This window comes from Oryx dammah, unplaced genomic scaffold (genome assembly GCF_014754425.2).
Source record: "Oryx dammah isolate SB20612 unplaced genomic scaffold, SCBI_Odam_1.1 HiC_scaffold_9, whole genome shotgun sequence".
Classification (NCBI taxonomy): Eukaryota; Metazoa; Chordata; class Mammalia; order Artiodactyla; family Bovidae; genus Oryx; species Oryx dammah.
This window is the reverse complement of record NW_024070193.1, coordinates 48,144,949-48,164,761: the sequence shown is the minus strand read 5'-3', so window position 1 is coordinate 48,164,761 and position 19,813 is coordinate 48,144,949. Positions and strand designations below refer to the sequence as shown.

The 19,813-nt window shown below is 47.6% G+C and overlaps 1 protein-coding gene across 3 annotated transcripts in view; it reads right to left on the bottom strand.

The window, feature by feature from the left end:
- Window positions 1-19,813, bottom strand: part of SCN10A (sodium voltage-gated channel alpha subunit 10) — an 88,346-nt gene that overhangs the window by 14,616 nt on the left and 53,917 nt on the right. For 2 of the 3 annotated variants that reach the window (XM_040246208.1, XM_040246210.1), the window contains 6 exons: window positions 14,209-14,568; window positions 11,683-12,135; window positions 10,246-10,380; window positions 8,538-8,661; window positions 7,401-7,555; window positions 3,289-3,462 (listed from right to left, as the gene is read on the bottom strand). In XM_040246208.1, coding sequence (XP_040102142.1) covers window positions 3,289-3,462; window positions 7,401-7,555; window positions 8,538-8,661; window positions 10,246-10,380; window positions 11,683-12,135; window positions 14,209-14,568 — 1,401 coding nt within the window. Of the gene's footprint in view, window positions 1-3,288; window positions 3,463-7,400; window positions 7,556-8,537; window positions 8,662-10,245; window positions 10,384-11,682; window positions 12,136-14,208; window positions 14,569-19,813 lie in introns of all 3 variants that reach the window. The other variant, XM_040246209.1, reaches the window with a different exon arrangement.

Here is a 19,813-nt window from a genome sequence, read left to right as displayed (position 1 = left end):
CCAACTGCACCATGACTGGTGGGCTGAATTCAGGCTCAGCTTGTCTTGATAGCTGGGTAGGTGTGTCAGAAAAGAAAGGGTTTACACTTGGGTGCTAGAGCCCCAGATAATGCCTGTTCTCTGAATTGTAGCTTATTCCACTAGGACGAAAAACTGGAATGGGAAGGACCCTCTTCCTTCATCCAGGCAACTCTCCAGACGTTAGCAGGTGGCACCCAGCTACCTGGCTGACTGAGAGCAGGAGGTTTGGGGCCAGTTCCATCCTGGACCCTGTTCGGTCTTTTGCTCAGTCCCCAGGAGGGCTGCAAAATCTGCAGTTGGGGCAATCAGGAGCTGGGGCCTCTCCATCAAAGCTCTCCTGCTCAAGTCCATCTCCATTCCTACAGCTCAGGCCACAAGCCTCCCAACTGATCTCTAGGCCCCGCTGCTGAATCCATCCCATCCATTCTCCACTGCAAATTTGATTATGATCATGTTTCTCCCTTACTCCCAATCTTCCCTGATGGTTTATCATTGCAGGACAAGCTCCAGACTCCTTAGGCTATATGATATGGCCACAGCCTGCTTTTCCAGTCATATATTATCCATATGTCCTACCCAAATCAAATCATTCCCTAAATGTACCTGTGTCTGTACCTCTGCCCAGGGTCATCTTTTAATTAAATTGGCTACCCCACCCCTTTTTGTACCTTGTTGCTCCCACTCATTTTAAGTTCTATATCTAATGCCAACTTCTATGTGAAGCCTTCCCAGCTATGCCACCCCCAGAGCAGATGCAGGTTTTTATCTCTATGTCCCTAAGACACTAATTATTTCCAGCAGTGCTCACAGCATCCTCAATCATCATATGTTTATTTCTCTCTGTGTGTCCTATCTGCTGGAGGATTAAAGTATAAACTTCTGGAGATAGGGAATTTTTATTTCTTGGCTTCTATCTCTCCTAGAACACTTCATAAGACAATCTTATATTCTATAGTTATAAATAAGCATTTTGACAAACTGAAAGAAAGACAGAAGTATGTTGGGATGGGTGGATGGAAGGAAGGAAAGGAAGATATATTGATAGAAAGTTGAAGGATGACTGGATAGAAGAATGGATTAAATGATACAAGGATGGATATGATAGAATTGAAAGAGAGGATGGAAGAAAGAAGGCAAAGAAGAATTGACACAGTGGATAAATGGGGTGGGTGGGTTGGGGAAGGATGGCTGGCTGGGTAAAATGACTGATGGATGAATGAAAAGACAGATGGATAGAGGAATGGGAGAGCTGAGAGAATGGCTGGAAGGTTGACAGGACGGATAAATGGAAGAAAAGGGGATGAATGGACAGATGGGTGGAAGAAAGGAAGGGCAGGTGGATGAGGAAGATTAAAGGAAGACTAGAAAGATAGAAGCTTCCATTTGGATGGAAGGTGCTTGAATGAATGAATAGAAAGTTAGATAGCTGGACAGTCTGATAGAGGAATCAAAGGATAGAAAGAGAAGGGTTAAGAATCAATTGATGGATGGACAGAAACTTAGGGTGAACAGAGGGACAGAAGGGACGAGAGGAAGAAGAATGAGGATGGATGAAGGGAGGGAGAGGACTGAGAGAGAATAAATAGGAGACGTAAACGTGAACGGATGTTTGGAAGGAAGGAAGAAGGGAAGGGTGAATGGTCGGATACATGGAAGAAGGGATGGGTGGTCAGAAGGCGAATTAGTAGGAAAATGGGTGGATGAGTGGGTGACCATTTCAGGTTATTAGGACTGAAATTTGGAGAAGGCAATGGAACTCCACTCCAGTACTCTTGCCTGGAAAAATCCCATGGACGGCCTGGTAGGCTGCAGTCCATGGGGTCGTGAACAGTCGGACACGACTGAGCGACTTCACTTTCACTTTTCAGTTTCATGCATTGGAGAAGGAAATGGCCACCCACTCCAGTGTTCTTGCCTGGAGAATCCCCAGGGATGCGGGAGCCTGGTGGGCTGCCATCTGTGGGGTCACACAGAGTAGGACACGACTGAAGTGACTTAGCAGCAGCAGCAGGACCGAAATTAGTGAGACCTACTTAGGAGTGACTGCCCCTCACAAGGGTGGGTGGCTGGAATTAAACATTTATCCTTCATCTATGAATAATTATTTGATAACCTACAAAATTATCACCTGTGACTCAGATTTCAGGCCTCACAGCTAATCCCTGTGATACAGTGGCCTGATGCAGCCAATGCATTGGTATCAGGAAAGAAGAGAATTGGGTGCCCAGACCTGCTGTGGGGGACCTGCCAACACAGGAGGCTGGACAGAATGTTCTGAACTGGACCCCATCCAGCTTCAGGAGGCAAGCACCAAATACAGACACATTTCCTAACACCTCTGATGTGCAGACCTTGGCACCGATGGCTGTGGGAGTGTGGGAAGCAGAGACAAACTTAGCACGTGCCTCCCCCTGCCTGCAGGGACCCTCAGACATGCAGCAGTGAACAAATAGCTCAGGCAGCCATCCCGAAAAGCCAAGACTTCAAGAGCCTGGACAGATGAAGGACTGTATGGTTCAGAGGAGGAGGCACTCTCTCTGGGCTTTGGGGGCTAGAAGGACTATTAGGAGACTTTATTGAGTATGGTCTCCCCAGAGCTTTGAGAAAGCCCAAGTTTAATGTGTGGGAGGCACTTGGTAAATCCCCTAATGCAGGGCCAGTGGCCACAAGTTCATCTGAACACACAAGCTCCAGGCCATCACCTCTCCAGTGGGGCCCTCTGTTACTTTTAGTGCCACTCGGGAAATGCCAGTGGTGCAAGCTCGGTGGGTCTCTATCCTGTCCACACACTGGACATGCCCAGAAACTTTTATAAGACACTGAGGCCTGGACTCCATCTAGGGCCAGTAAGACCAGAATCTCTGGGAAGAGGAGTGTTTGTTCACTGTATTCTTACGAGCTCCCCAAGTGATTCTAAAGCATAGCAAGGGCTGGAGATCACTGAGTCAGAGGGAGGGCAGGTTCTCTGTGCCAGGCAGTCTTTAGCATCACGAGGTCTGGAAGCCAGTGGACTCAAGGTCATGTCTATCTTGCTTTGAATGTAAAATACAGAGAGTAGAAAGTGGTCTTTTTGGATGGAGACCAAGGACCTAAAGACTCACCCGAAGGTCACTGTTGTGTTGGAATCATGCACTGTTTAGGTCTTACCTGGATCACAGGGATGCAGAGCTATTCTCAGACCCCTTGCTAAACTTTCTTTGCACTAGTTGCAGCCATCAGCCAGAGGAAAGGACCCCCAACTCCACAAGTGCCCACTGGGTCACTCACGTTCACGATCAGGAAGTCCAGCCAGCACCAGGCATTGGTGAAGTAACTCTTAAAGCCGTAGGCCACCCATTTGAGCAGCATCTCAAACACAAAGATGAACGTGAACACCCTGTCAGTGTACTCCAGCAAGGCCTTCACCGTGGGCTTCTGGTCAAGGTAAAAATCTTCAAAGGCCTGGAAGGAAGGAAGCAAGTTGATAGGTGGCCGAGACCCACAGCAGTGGGGCCCAAGGAGAGGAAAGGATCTAGCCAGCCCTGGCCACAGCCCCTGAGCTTTGGAAAGCAGCTCACCTGCAACATTTTGTTTTCTCTGGTCTGGGGAGGTAGCATGAGATAGTGGAGGAGGCCCTGCGAGATACAAACCAGGACTTCCTTGGAGCCAGCGGGGACACACAGTTCTGCTTATACTTTGCAGGGAAGCCAAACACAAGTGAGAAAGGAATCCTTCTCGAATTAGATTTTGGAAGTGAACCAAAGGGATTTTTAACAGTGACTTGGTTTAAAAATAAAAGCAACAAAGGATGTTCATGAAAATGAAAGTAAGATTCACCAGTGAACTCTGAAAAAGAATGCTGCATTTCACCAGTAATCAAGGAAATCCAAATGAAGGAAAAGATGCCATTTCTCTTTCATCAGATTGATGTAGAGGAAGAGGCATGGGGTGCAGGTGGATGGGGTTAGGGGAACCCCCAGTCAGTTTGGCTGTGGGGAAGCAGCTCCTTTCACACACAGCTGGGTAGAGTAAAAACTAGTTGAGTTTTTTTGGACCTCCAACTTGGTAATATGACTCAAGTGTTTTAGAAATGTGGCAATTCTGCCTTCAAAGACGTATCCTAAGGACACTACCTATTGCTGGCGTCCCACCCAGATCCTGTTTAAGGGACCAGTGTGACCATCTCCAGCTACTGTGAATGTTGGCTGCTAACAGCTAGTAATGTCTGTTGCCTGAGAACACGTCCCTGGGCTGAAGGGAAGTGACTCCACCTTAGGAGACTGTATCACCCCTCTGGGGGCAGCTGCAGCCAGTGTCTGACTGTCCCCTTGCTTCAAGGTGGGACAGTCTTGTGATGGCCTTTACGCTTCAGAGCTCCCATGGGATCAGGATGAGGCTGGGCTTCATGGGAACCACATCTTTTTCCAGCTCCTTTCCCTGTTCTGTCCTACTTCCTTCACGTGCTCCAGCCCAGAGGAAAGTGAAAGTCGCTCAGTCGTGTCTGACTCTTTGTGACCCCATGGACTATACAGTCCATGGAATTCTCCATGCCAGAATACGGGGGGTGGGGGTAGCCTATCCCTTCTCCAGTGGATCTACCCAACCCAGGAATCAAACCGGGGTCTCCTGCACTGCAGGTGGATTCTTTACCAACTGATCTACGAGGGAAGCCCCAGAGGGTGCCCTCCACAAATTGCACAAGAATTCCTGCTTCCAGTTCTGCTTCTAAGGCTGGATCTAAGACAGGAAAAAAGCCAACGCCTCCAAAGGAGTGTACATAAGGATGTGAGTGTGTGTTCTCACTCGCTCAGTCATGTTTGACTCTTTTGTGACCCCATGGACTGTAGCCCACCAGGCTACTCTGTCCTTGGGATTCTCCAGGCAAGAATACTGGAGTGGGTTGCCATGCCCTCCTTCAGGGCATCTTCCCAACCCAGGGATCGAATCCAGGTCTCCTGTGTCTCCAGCATTGAAGGCAGATTCAATGCTATCAGAAGTGAGTGTGGCGATTAGCTACTCTGCAGCCAGTCAATAATACAGGAAGACCAAATTACCAAGAAAATTTACTGAGAAATTATGAAATGCATAAGTGTGACTTTCATTTTGTAATACTTATATATTACATGCATAAAAAAGATGGGAAGGAAGTGCACCAAAATGTTTTCAAAGTGAGATTCTCTCCGAGTAATAGGAAAATGGGTGTTATTTTTTCTTTGCATTTTCCCATAATTTCCAAGTATTTTTTTTTTTTTGCACTTTGTCAGATAAAAAGTCATGCTATTTTTTTTTAATGTACTCAAAGTAAAAGCATAAGGAAGACTAAATTTGGTGCCAGCCAGTTCAGTCCCTTGGGGAAGGAGAGGGGGATAGGAGAGCAAAGCTGGGGCGGGTGGACTCAAGGTCATGCTGGTGTGGGATGTGTGCTCCCTGCGTGGAGGGAGGGCAAGGGAGCAGCTCAGGTGTGTGGAGAAGGGGAGTAGAGAGAGAAGGGAAGGAGATGATGAAGAAAGCACCTAGTCCCTAGCAAATGTGGTTATAATCACATCAAATGATGGAGGTTATCTTTTTCAGGATAGAGGGAAGGGTGCTGCTACTGCTAAGTCGCTTCAGTTGTGTCCAACTCTGTGCAACCCCATAGATGGCAGCCCACCAGGCTCTGCTGTTTCTGGGGTTCTCCAGGCAAGAACACTGGAGTGGGTTGCCATTTCCTTCTCCAAAGCATGAAAGTGAAAAGTGAAAGTGAAGTCGCTCAGTCGTGTCTGACTCTTCACGATCCCATGGACTGCAGCTCACCAGGCTCCTCCATCCAGGGGATTTTCCAGGCAAGAGGACTGGAGTGGGGTGCCATTGCCGTCTCCAAGAGGGAAGGGTAGGTGTGGCGAATGTACTGCCCAGCCTCCCCTTGCCCTGCAGTGTGGCCTCTGCACTTAGGACTGGGCTGAGACTGCTGTTTGAAAGAGACCTCACCACCCTGTGCCGGGGCAGTGGGCACCACCAGATGCTGCCAGCCCCTCTCCACTCAGTCAAGATGGCAGGCCAGCCTGCTGCACGGGACTCTCCTCCCTCAGCTCTGTGCCCTTGCTGGCTTCGCTTTCTTCTCATCAGACCTTCTCACCTTCCTTGGCTCCTCCTGAATGCTGAGACAACACCCTCAGCAGTTTGGCCTCCCTTCCTGGGAAATGTGGCTTCGGAGTGCATGCCCAGATGGTCAGTATATTGCTTTCAGGGAGTAAGTGGCACACGGGGAGCAAGACAAGTGGAAACACTGGGGCTATGAGTCAACAGGTTGGGGCGTGAGTACTCCCTTTAACTAATGAGCTGGGGGCTTTTGGGGCTGTGATGCCCTCATCCATAAATGTGGACCTCTGAGGATGATAAATCCCTTCCTGTGTCCATGTCTACCTTGGTTCATTGGGAAGAGGAGTTGAGATTGTGTGGGGAGCCTATGCCATGGTGCAGAGGGAAACGTCCTTCCGTATGCTACAAAGCTGGGCATTCAGCAAGAGGCTTAGGATGAGTGTGTATGTTCAGTTGCATTCAACTCTTCGCACGTCTATGGACTGTTTGCAACCTGCCAGGCTCCTCAGTCCATGGAATTCTCCAGGCGAGAATACTAAAGTGCCATTTCCTCCTCCAGGGGATCTTCCTGACTCGAACCTACATCTCCTGCATAGGCAGGCAGATTCTTTACCACTGAGCTGGCGTGGGAAGTGTCTCAACTCAGAATCTCTCGGACTGTAAGGCCTCGTTATTCAAACTGTGGCCTATGGACCTGCATCAGCACCATGTGGGAGCTTGTTGGAAATGCAAAGTCTCAGGCCTCATCCCAGATCTACTGAATCAGAATCTGCCTCTTAAGAAGCTCCCTGGGTGATTAAATTTTGAGAAGTGCTGTTGTGATGATATTCCATGAGCTTTGAATGAATGACTGTGGTATTTGCAAGTAACCTGATAGGGAAGGGAAGGGTGGTCCTCTTGGTTCTGGGCCCTCAGAAAAGGGCGGTGGGTTTGGGAGGCCAGAAGGTGGAAAATCAGGGCCTTTGGGATCAAATGAGGGCAAAGTTAGGTTTTATGACGGAAAAGCTGGGTAACCTTGGACAAGTCCCATAAAGCCTTTGAGTGTCAGTTTCCCTGTCTATAAAGGGGCTCTCCACACTCACTGCTTGAAATCCACATCCACACAGTCAGGTGTAGCAGGCCATGACCTGGGCACCTCAAGCACAGACCATGCACTTCTGCTAAGAGGAGCCCTCATGCTGGGCTGCAGATCACCTTTCAGTCACAGGATGGGAACTCCAGCCCAGAGTCAAAGGAGCCCAGCGTTGCGGCCCCAGGGCCTCTGGATGGTGGGGGATCACACACCTGGCGGACTCTGGGGCAGGGACCCCATCTCCCCTTACCAGCGCTCCACTGCTGAGCAGGATCATGAAGACAATGAAACTTTCAAACCAGCTGTGCTCCACGATGCGAAAGCAGGCCTTGCGTACCTGCCAGCCTGTGGCCCAGGGAAACCTGGAGCTGTTCACTCTGCAACAGGGACAGTGGTGAACACAGCCTGTGGGGAGAAGGGACTGCGGGTGAGTGATGTTCCACTGGCAAAGGAAGTGCATTTGGCTCCAGCCCTGGCAGGAAACCGCTCTGCTGGGAAAGCCGCTTGCTGCTCCTTTGGAAAAGAGTTCTTCCCTGGGATGCGAGAGAAGCTGGGTCCCTTTTCAGGCAGCCTTTCCATCCTGCCCTTCCTCCTCTCCACCACTGGTCTTGCTCACTCTCACCTCCTCCCAGGCATCTTCCTCCCTACAGGCGATGCCATGGCCCCTCTCCTTACCCCGCCCTCTCTGGTAGCTGGACAAGACATGGAGCCTGGACCTGGCGGTGTCTGAGGGGCCATGCCTGAACCTGTGCTGAACTGGGAGGTCCTAACAGCTGGGATGGGGCCCGGCGGCAGCCCAGCCCAGGGTCATGTGAAAGTAGAAACTCAATTAAATGGTTCATTTGTTTATTTAGGCCACAATTACTTTCATCGTATGAGATATATGTTTATTCATTTATTGCACAAGTATCTACTGAAGACATGCCAGGCCTTGCTGTTCTAAATACTGAGGAAAAAGAAGAATAAAAGATGCAGGTTCTGCCTGTAAGAGTCACACAAAGGATGGAGGGACACAGATGATCCTGCCCTCCTCTGGGTCCTTTACGTCCCCAGTCAAGAGTTTATGGCAGTGGCTACCTTTCCCTTTCACTCTCAACAGGGCAGGTTTATAACTCAGAGAGGTGTTTTCAAAGGTGATGAGGAAGGCAAAGCATCTGTTTGCTGTGTCTAATGTGGCGGGAGATACAGATTCCACTGCTGGACTTCTGGGAGTCTGGCATTCGGGTTTGACGCTGGGCCCTCAAGCCTGAGAGTAAGGAGCAAAAGATCCTGCTTGTCTGTCTCCCGTGGACCCCAGGCCAGAGCCCTGAACACAGAAGTGTCCAGATGAGCTGGATTCTGGCCCTAATGAATGTCAAGGGGAGGAGGCCTGTGGCTGCCACTCTACCTTCCGTGAAGCAGTCGTCTGGCTCATCGAGGTCATCTGCCAGCTCAGGGATCTTCCTCAGGATCTCCTCGGGGTCCAGGCAGTCCACAGTGCTGCCTTCCGAGGAGCTTGTGTCGTCCGCTCCCTGCAGGGCAGAAGCCCCAGCAGTGAACCCAGCTCTCCACGGGGCCCCGTGAATCTGCACACGGTCACCATCGGCCCAACGGGCCTGGAGTTCCAAGATGCCCCGAGATACAGCGAGAGCCCCTCAGGGCTGGACCCACCATGGCGCCCCTTCTGTTCTGGTGCCTCGCCAACTGAACCCCAGAACAGCGGTGCTCTCCGCAGAGCCCCAAAGGTTCAGCTGTGCAAGGCTTTAAACCTCCAGGCCCCTGATGGAGGGCTGGCGACGGTCCGAGACACCGTAATTACGCCCATCAAGACTCTCAGCGCTCACTGGGCTTGAATATTTAATCACGGAGCAATGCTGCAGGGGCCCTGCTGCCCTCCTGGCAGCTTCAGCCCTGTAATGCCTTCAGATGAATTCAATTAGGAGCTGAAGCTGCTCTCATATTAGTAAACCTGATCGCTCGGCTAATGGACCCAAATGGGGGTGGGTGGGTCCCATCTGTCATTGTCAGGCCCCTCCCTGCCTGGCAGGGGTCATGGACAAAACAAAAACAAAAACAATCCCCAGCAGGAATGCACTGAAAACATAGAGTTGAGAAGACTAGCCAAGGGGAAACCTTACAACGCTCAGCAGAAATATGCTGTCCACATGAAGAGAGTACCCCTCACCCAGCTGGAAACGAGGCCGGTGTTCATCCAGGGCCCTCAAATCCCACCCCAGCCCACCCTCTTCTCTCACCCCTCTGGGCCAGCCTTGCCCAGAGGCACACAGCCAGTGGCCGGCACTCCTCAAGCTGATGGGCTTGATAGCCTCAGGATGAATTATGTCTTCCTTATCTTTGCCTCCCCGGTGCCTGTCACCATTGGAACTCAGTGGTTAGGTGTCAAGTTAAATTCTTGAATGTAATATGGAGCTATTACAGATGCTAAATCTTTAGAGATACCTCTTTCAATGTAACTTGTTTTCTTTAAAGATTTGTAATAAAACCACCGAGTTTATTTTTACCGCTTATAAGATCTTCTTCCTGTTCCGTCTACGTGAGACCGTCAGTACACCATTCAGTACAGACAGCCTCTCCCCAGCACCAGTCTGGTTTTGACCAGAGAAGATGGTGTGGACAAAAGAAAGCGGAGGTGGTCACGGGGAAGACTTCTTCACCCACAGCAGCTCCGACTTTTATCTGCTGGCTCTGAAAGATACTCAGCTTTCTCTGTGCATTGTCTTTTTGTTTCCTTTTTTCTTGGCTGTCATTTTCCAGGCACTTATTCCATTTCTGGCAGGAGCTAAACATTTGACAAGCAGCATCTCATGGAAGCTTTAAAAGAGTCCTACCAAGTAGCCATAACCACTCAGCTTCCAGATGGAGGCACAGAGGCTCAGAGAGGCTGAGGAATGGGTCCTGGCCCCCTGGTCTATGGAACCTCTTTCTTCCTGATAAAATTATACGGAAGGACTTTAAAAATTCCCAAGATGAAACATGAGGTTTGGTTGATTGTGGTCTGGAATACCTCATGCCCAGCCCCATCCTCCAGGCCCCACCATCCCACTGGTCAGTGTCTGGCAGGCTTTTCAACCTCTCCAGGAAGCTCACATACCTACCTCTGCAGGGCCCTGAGCAGGAGCCTCGTCTTTCCACTTCTCACCTAGGTATGGAGTCAGGTCTTCAGAGGATATTCCAGACCCTGGGCTCCTGGGTGGCAGGTGGTCCTCATACTTCCCAACTTGCTGCAGCTGCTCCTGATAGTGAGAGAAAGTCCTCTCTTGGGTACTTGGGCTCACCCTCAGTTGATCACTTCTAACTCTGAAGAGATATTGCACAGCACTGACTGCCAAAGCCAAGGACTTGATATATACAATTAATGTATTTACATATAGCCAGATGGATCTGTGTGTGACTCCTGGCATCATTACTTACAAGCTGTGTAACATTAGGCAAGTTATTTAACCTCTCTTATTTCCATTTTTCCCATCTGCAAACTTGAGAAGGCAAGATCTACTTTATTTGGTTATTTTGATGACTAAATATGTTCATACTTGCAAAGCACTTAGCAAGTAGTACTTGGCTCCATAGATGTTAGCCATGACCATTATCACTTGTCCTGGGGTCAGAGTGATCATGAACTTGGCCCTTTGGAGACCCCTAGAACCTCCAAAGTAATTGAAAATGACTCTGAGTGGAGATGGCTGTGACAGGGTTCATGTCCTTTACTCTGGGGATGTTGATGCCCTGCCTTCGGCTGTCACCCAGACAAAGGCATGTAAAATATGGCAGCTGATAACAGCAGCTGCTGGAACACAAGAGCAGTGACAGCTGCAAGGGAAGGAGGCTAGGGAAGAGCTGTGGACTCAAAGCACAGCTGTCTGAGGCCACTTAGTGGCCTGGCCAGCAGCACTCTTTGTCCCCAGGTCCCACAGGCACCCCTGCCTTTCCATGTTGTGGAGAGGTACATGTGCTGAGTTGTTGAGAAGAGGTTAACAAGGGTTGATTTATACCTTAAGATAGAAAGGAGCTGTGCAAAGCATTTAAAAATATATGTTACCCAAAAATGTACTTTAAATTCCTTGGTGCCAAAGGAGCAAATGTCATTTCCCTGGGACACCCCTTGTCGGGAAAAGTTGGATGAATGAGTCACATAGTGATCATGTAGGCTGCTGGGGAGGATCAGAGGAGCCTTGCTTTTGGACAACATCCTGTTCTTAGAGGAATCTTATTAGCATCTCCTGCACAAAGCCCCTGTTGGGTGGAATGAATGGGGCAGCTGTAGGAAAGACACTTTCAAGCATCTCCAGGTGGCCTGGGGATCAGACACTGCCCCTGCTCTCTGATTGCCCTGCTTAAATGCAACCTTCTCCAGAGAACTTGGCATGGCCTGTGCTTCCTGACATCTAGGGCTCTTATACCTGGCTTGTCTGGGGCTCTTCAAGGCTGCACCAGCCCTGAGGTTGGAAAACCTCTTATTAAAATTTCCCTACTGGCCCTGGTCACTCCAGCCCTGAGGCCCCTCCCTGCTTCCTGTGGTTATCCCATGGGAGAACTCTCACCTGCCTTTGGGGGACCACTTCCTGCCCGGTGCTCTGAGCATCCTCCTCACCATTCTCCTCCAAGTCATCCAGGTCGGATTCGCCCTCAGCAATGGGCACAGAGACCCATATGTTAGGATCGGTGATGAAGTCACTGTGGTCGTCCCTGGGGCTTCTGAGTGCCGGGAGCCGTCCGGGGCTCCCCAGGGCTGTGTCAGCAGTAATGTGGTTCTTGGCTATGGAGGTGGAAAGTGGGAGTTTCACCACCAACTGGGGCTCCGCCTTGGGCTGGGGGAACAAGCAGGGCCGACTGAGGAAACTGCAAAGAGCCCTCTTGGTGTGCTGGCCGAACACCTGGATCCTCGCTAAGGCCACCTGCAGGTTGTTCACCTCGCCGTCGTCCTCGGGTGGTGTGAGGTTGTCGGCACTGAAGGAGTTCAGCAGCAGGGCGATGAAGAGGTTAAGCACCTGGAGAGAAGGTATATCAGGGAAGATCACTCAGTCGATGAGCTGAGCCCTTCCACGGCCCACCCGGTTGGCAGCTGGATGGCAGGACAGCCACACCTGGGCCTCTTCTGTCCATCCAAGATGCTTTTCTTCATGGGGGAATAGACATTCTGACAGCAACTGAGAGGAGCCTCGGGGATGCCCTTAAGACACCCGTGCCCATGGCACATGGACAGGGCCTGGAAGCATTCTCCGCCACAGAGGAGGGTCACTCCTGCTGAGCAAAGGGACATTAAGGGACAACAAAAGGAGCAGGCCTGGGCTTGCCCCAGCACCACCCTTATCAACCAAACCCTGGTTCAGCTGCTCACTCTGGAATCCTGGGTACATCTCCTTTCTGCTTCCAACTTCATGTCCTTCCCCTAACAGCAGGGAGTGGGGATTCCCTACCTGTCAGAGTGGTTGTGAAGAGGAAATGACATGAGGCTATAAAAATGCTCAGAGCGGCAAACTTCCTGCCTCAGGGTCAGGGGCCCCTGTGACTTTGCAAGGATGGGGAGCCCAGCTGGGAGGAAAGGCGTTCTGTCCAGCCCCCTACTCAGAGAGCAGGTAGAAGGCTGCTCTGGCTCAGGAACCCTGGTGAGAAAGACTTTGAAGAGCCTAGATTTGTCTTTTCATCCCCTTTTATGGTTTAGTTTTCCCTTATCTGTAAAATTCTTATGGGAAAATAATTCAGGTTGGTTGACTTCCAGGGCAATAAGAAAGGGGCTCCTGTAAGACATGGAAGTGACCCAAATGTCTATCAGCAGATGATTGGCTCAAGAAGATGCGGTGTGTACACACACACACACACACACACACACACACACACATTCACAATGGAATCTTACTCAGCCATAAAAGAATATATTTTGCCATTTTTAGCAACATGGACCTAAAGGATATAATGCTTAATGAAATAAATCAAACAAAGAAACTTACTATATGATCTCACGTATATGTGGAATCTAAAAAAATAATAAATATGAATATACAAAACAGAAACAGACTCACAGACATAGAAAATAAACTATGGTTACCAAAGGGGAAAGGTGGGAGGAGGAGCGATAAATTAGGAGTAAGGGATTAACAGATACAAACTACTATTCATAAAATAGATAAGCAGTAAGAATTTACAGTATAGCACAGGGAATCATACTTAATATCCTGTAATCACCCATAATGGGAAAAAACCAAATCGCTAAGCTATACATCTAAAACTAATACAATGTTGTAAATGAACTATACTTCAATAAAAAAAGAAAGAAAGAAAAAGAAAAAGGTTCCTAGAAGTCACACCTTCCCCCTACCCAGGCCAGAGCTGGGAGAGCAAGGGCCCCCAGAACTTAAGAGAGTGGACACAAGCTGAGGGGGAGGAGCCAGGCTGGGACAGAGAAGGGGTGGTGGGGCCAGTAGGGATAAAGGCCTCTAGAGGGGCTTCCCCCAAACCTGGGAGAGGATTTTGTTACTGTCATCACGATGTTGGATGTTATCTATGACTTAGCTCCTTCCTCCCATCCCATTGTGCTTGCCCTCATGCTCTTAGCTAGAAGCCATGTAACTCCGAGATATCAGTCAGTTCCTATTCCCTACTCCCTCCCCACCCTCCAAAAATCTCCTGATACCCTCTGCAGTGGGAAAGGGAAATTTTCCTTCAACAACTAACAGCTAACATTTATTGACTTTCTGCCATAGCTCAGACGCTACACTAGGCAATTTGCATATATTGTTCCTGTAATTTAATTCTCCCGGTAAGCCCATGAGTAAGCACTATTTTTTTGATTTTAAGGGAATTAAAACTCAGGAGGTTGTCTCTTGCACGGGATCACCCAACTTTACTAGAGGCGGAGCTGGGCTTCTAAACCGGGTCTTTCCTGCTCTGTCACATAAGCTTATTCCTGCTGCCTCCCAATGGACAGTTCTCATGATGTACCCCACACCTCTCTGAAAAGTCTGAAGGCTTTTTCGTCAGGGAGGTGCAACGTGGCAGCACATGCGCAACGTCAAAGCTTTCTAGGGTCACCCTGAAGTCTCCCGCGTTGCCCACGCACTCACCACCAGGTTGCCCAGCACCATCACTGTCAAGAAAAGGATGAGGCAGATAGACTTCTGGCCCACTTCCATGCAGGCCCACATGTTCTCAATCCACTCTCCACAGAGGATCCGGAAGACAATGAGGAAGGAGTGGAAGAAGTCGTGCATGTGCCAGCGTGGCCAATCTTCATTGGGCGCCGAAATTTTTCCCCGCTTTTGGCAGTAGTTTTCCCCCAGGAGCTGCTTGCCCACCAGAGCAAAGACGAAGACAATGATGGCCAGGATGATGGTGAGGTTCCCCAGGGCCCCGACCGAGTTGCCGATGATTTTGATGAGCGTGTTTAAGGTTGGCCAGGACTTGGCCAGCTTGAAGACCCGCAGCTGCAGAGAAACAGAGACGATGGTGTCAGGTCCTGGAAGCTGACCGTCACCTTTCCTCTCAAGACTTGGTCAGAAACCAGAGATCTGGGAAAAACACATGGCAACTCACTCCATTAGCCTGGGCTGATCCCAGAAACTGCTTTCAGAGACCCTCCTCCCCATGTTACCTGTTACTCAAAAATATGACCAACCCTCTATGTACTAGTGTGCTCCACTGATTGTGGCCAAGTCAGGGGTCTCATCCTGGGGTCATGGTCTTGTGACTTGTACTCTGCTCTGTAGCCACAAGCCTCCTGAATGTGGATCTACTCTATGGTGTGGAGTGGGGTATGATGGAGCTCACAAATGAGTGAGAAGAGCTCACCTTTGACCAGAACAGAGGCTAGCCTCCGGCAGGTAGCGCACAATCCACTGCGTTTGATAGGTATTGGCTAACCATTGTCTTAGGGCATTTCTTGTCCTGAGGCTGTGGACAACACCTTTAATCCCCACCAGCTCTGAAATGGCAAATATCTGTGATTTCAGAGGTTTATTTACTTGACCAACCAATCTACCTACTTTGCTGAACACCAGCCACATATACACTAGGCACTGTACTAGCCTGGGAGGTAAACGGAAAGTGGCATGCGGGCTCTCGTCCTCGTGGAAACAATGAATTCGTTGTAAAGATAAAGGCAAAGACTCAGAAAGTCTTCACCGTAAACCCAAATGTGCTAAGTCCCACAAGAGAGCAAAGCGCCGTGCATAAAGATGTTTAAACATTAAAAAAATATATTTGTGTGGTTCTCTAATTTGTTAGAAAGAAATATGTGAGCTCAGCTTTCATGGGGGTATTTATGGAGCACTTACTAAGAGCCTAGTAGCTTCCCGAGTAGCTCAGACGGTAAATCATCCGCCTGCAATGCAGGAGACCCAGGTTTTCGATCCCTGGGTCGGGAAGATCCCCTGCAGAAGGAAACGGCAATCCACTCCAGTATTCTTGCCTGGAGAATTCCACGGACAGAGGAGCCTGGCGGGATACAGTCCATGGAGTCGCAAAGAGTAGGACATGACTGAGCGACTAACATACAATACTAAGAGCCAGGGTCTGGTTAAGGTGCTGAGAGGCTGTGCTGGACAGAGCAGCAGCAGTTTTACCACCCAACACAGCAATCAGCCCCGAGGGAGTGGGTTTAATCCTCTTACACAGGGAGTTCCATATCTATTTTTCTATGTGATATGGGGGTGGGCACTGTGTTTACCTTAGAGCTGTGGCTCAGCTGGTAAAGAATCTGCCTGCAACGTGGGAGACCTGGGTTCAATCCCTGGGTTGGGAAGATCCCCTGGAGAAGGAAAAGGCTACGCACTCCAGTCCATGGGGTTGCAAACAGTCAAACATGACTGAGAGACTTTTTCATTTTCACTTTCACTTTAGATTTAATCTGGAACGTCCATTAATGAGGATGCTTTTCTTTTGGAACAGAATGCAAAGTAAGTCTAACATCTGTCCTCTACTAAAGAAGTCACCACTTGGTGAGGAAATGGCCTTGAACTTGTGAAGAATATCAGAAGATACAGCAATATGGAAGACTATATTGGGTCCCCCTTGGGTTCCCTTTTCCATCAAAAAGTTACTAAAAATGCTAGATAATAAAATCTTAAATGCATTGATCATCTGTCAATAAAGTAATTCTTTGACCAAAAATTAAATAATTATGTGAATTCAGAGATATAATAGATTTCTGAAGTCAATTTTACCCAAAGGCATTTGTAAAACTGAGTGAATCTGAGCATAAGTTTTAATAGTCTCATGAGGCATAGCAAGCAGGAAACACATCCCAGTGCTGCCCAAAGTAGATGGTATAACAGGAATTCTCCCATCATTAAGGAAAGGTCCCATAATAAATCTCTCTCATGAGAATGGCAAATTGAATGGCAAATTTTAGATAAAACTGAGAGAGGTTAGTGCCAGAGGCATTCACTGAAAGAAATTCTAAATGATGTACGTCAGGCAGAAAGTGATCCCAGAAGGAACGTATTATATACAAGAGTGGAAAAAGAGCAAGGAAGTGCTAAGTATGAGAATGACTCTTAAACGCTGAATGGACACAACAGTAAAGTCTCATAGAGACTGGCTCTATGGCACTATTCACTTTTACTCCTCTCAGCCACAAAAGAATACTGTTTTCCAGCTTTTCTTGCAAATAGTTGAGATCATATTATTGAGTTCCAGCTGATGGAATGGAGGTGGAGACAGAAGTAATATGCACCACTTTCAGGCAGAACCATGAGACACCACACACTTTCTCTTCCTCTTGCATGGCCCCCATGGAGGCCCCCGTTGAAGATGGGAGGTACACACTGTCCCAGATCCTTGAGTCACTGCTTGGAGCAGACACACAAGGAGAGTTTCCCAATCAGCATGGAATATGCTATAAACATAAACTTCTATTATGCTAACTCACAGATTTAGAGACTGTCACTCCAACTAGTTGTACTTCTCTTGATTAATGTAGAAATTTGTATGTTGAAGAGAACCATTTCAACAACATCAGATGTGTGGCACGGGCTTAGTGATCACGTGATGGATAGCAAGGAAACTGACAGAAGGCTCGGAAAGTGTTGATTTGTGTTGCATGGGCAAAATGACTGCCTGTAATAATTCTGGGGTGGATCGTGAGCTAGCAGCCCTAGGGGATGGGTCTGTTGAACAGAAACTTAGTATCATGTGTCAGTTGTAAGACATTACAAGGCAGACTTCCCTGGTGGTCCAGTGGTTAAGAATCTGCCTTGCAATGTGGGGGACACAGGCTCGATCCCTGGTTGGGCAATTAAGATTCCACATGCCAGACATAGAGAAGAGACTTGTGGACACAGCGGGCGAAGGTGGGGGCGGGACAAATTGAGAGAGTAGCGTTGAAACATACACATTGCCATACGTAAAATTGATGGCCAGTGGAGATTCGCTGTATGATGCAGGGAGCTCAGCCCAGAGCTCTGTGACAATCTAGAAGGTTAGTATGGGGTTGGGGGCCGGGGGGAGGTTCAAGAGGTAGTGGACATATATGCACCTATGACTGATTCATGTTGTATGTCAGAAATCAACACAACATTGGAAAGCAATTATCTTCCAATTAAAAATAAAAAATTTAAAAAGTCCCACCTGCTACGGAGCAACCAAGCCCACACGCCACAACTACTGAAGCCTGTGCACTCTGTGCCACAGCTAGAGAGTCTGTGTATAAGTCTGTGCACTATGACAAAAGATTCCACATGGCACAAGGAAGATCCCGTGTGCCATAACTAGGATGAATACAGCTTAAATTAACTAGACTAATTAAAAAGACTTTATAAGAAATAAATGCACTCTGGGGATATTTGGCTCATTGATAATAAATAAAAGGAAATAGAATCCAGAAGTTTAATGTATAACTGAGTCACTTTGCTGTATGGCAGAAAGTGACATAACATTGCCAATCAACTATACTTCAATTTAAAAAAAAAAGAATCCAGCAGTTTAGAGTCTTGAAGGTTTAGGGAAGTACACTGTTTTAGACCTCAAAGAGTAAGCAATGAGATTAAGTCTTTATGTGTTCAAGACCAGCTAAAGGTTTCAATTAAATGAAGCACATCTTAGCAAAGATCATATTAATGGTGTGGCCACCCTTTGAGGGAGAGAGGTGTGGGGACAAGAAAGCAAAGAAACAAAGCAGAATTGAGAACTTTGCCAAAGAAAGCACTCTAAGTGTATGATACACAGAGAGGTCTGAATTCATCTAAGTTTTGAAGACATTGTATTACAGAAGAAATCAAGAGCCCTGACTGATAAAGCCTTTGACTGTCTAAGTTGGTCACATTTCCACAAGGAGGAGGCAAGTTTTGAAGGTTGTACAGGCCTTCTTCATACATGGTGCAGTCCCTTCTAGAAGGAGTCCCACCTAGAGCTGACTGAATTGCATAAGACTCCAACTTGAGTGAGGGATATACTTTTATTGGGCTAAGCTACTGTATTTTGGGTATTGCTTGCACAAGTCTTGAATAATTTATAATTGATTAAGTCATACAGCTTTTAAAAAAACAAGATAAAATAAAATAGTTAATAAAATAGAAAGCTGGGAAGGGGGAACTGGAATAAAAGTTGTCCTGGAAAGTGAAGATTTTAGCTAACTTTTGACTTTGATTAAGTTAACAATACCTGCTCTCATTTCTAAGGTAACCACTCAAAGAATAGAAACAGAGTATTTCCAAACCAATAAAAGAGAAAAATGGAACAAGGAAAAACAAACAGTTCAAAATAAATCAAGAAGAGAGACAGAACAAAAATGCTAGAACAGAGGAAGCAAATAGAAAACCCAGAATATAATGATAGACACATATCCAAATATATCAGTATTCACCATAAAATAAGTGGGCTAAATGCTTTGGTTAGAAGACAAAAAGTAGATTGTCAGAACTGAATAAGAATCTAAAATCTGTCTACCATTTATAACAGGCATATAAAAACCTTAAAGATATACAAAGGCTGGAAGTAAAAGGATGGATAAAGATACATCATGGAAATTCTAAACTAAAGGAAAACAGAGTTGCTTCTGAAAGTGAAGTCGCTCAGTGTCCGACTCTTTGCGACCCCATGGACGGTAGCCTACCAGGCTCCGTGATCCATGGGATTTTCCAGGCAAGAATATTGGAGTGGGCTGCCATCTCCTTCTCCAGGGGATCTTCCCAACCCAGGGATCAAACCCGGTTCTCCTGCGTTGCAGACAGATGCTTTACTGTCTGAGCCAGTTGCTTAATTAATATCAAAACAGAAAGCATTTCTAGGGATAAAGAAGGTCCGTTCTCTCGGATAAACATTTTACTCTGCTGGGAAGATATCATAACTTAAAATATGTATGCATTTAAGAACATAGCCTTAAGGCAGAACCATAAGGAGAAACATACCATGCTGTAATCACAGTGGAAGATATTTTTACACACTACCATCTCAGTAATTGCTACAACAAGCAGACAAAAATAAGCAAGGATGTAGAATATCTGGACGATATAATGAACTTTCTCTACCCACTGGATATATATGCAGAATATTGCACCCTACAACTGCAGAAGACACTCTTTTCAAGCGCATAAGGAATATTATCACTTACTGAGCCAAAAGAAGATTATTAATAAATTTCAAAGCATTGAAATCATACAGTGTATGTTCTCTGAGCACAATACAATCAAGCTGAAACTCCATGGCATAAAGAAATACCACATACATTCAAAA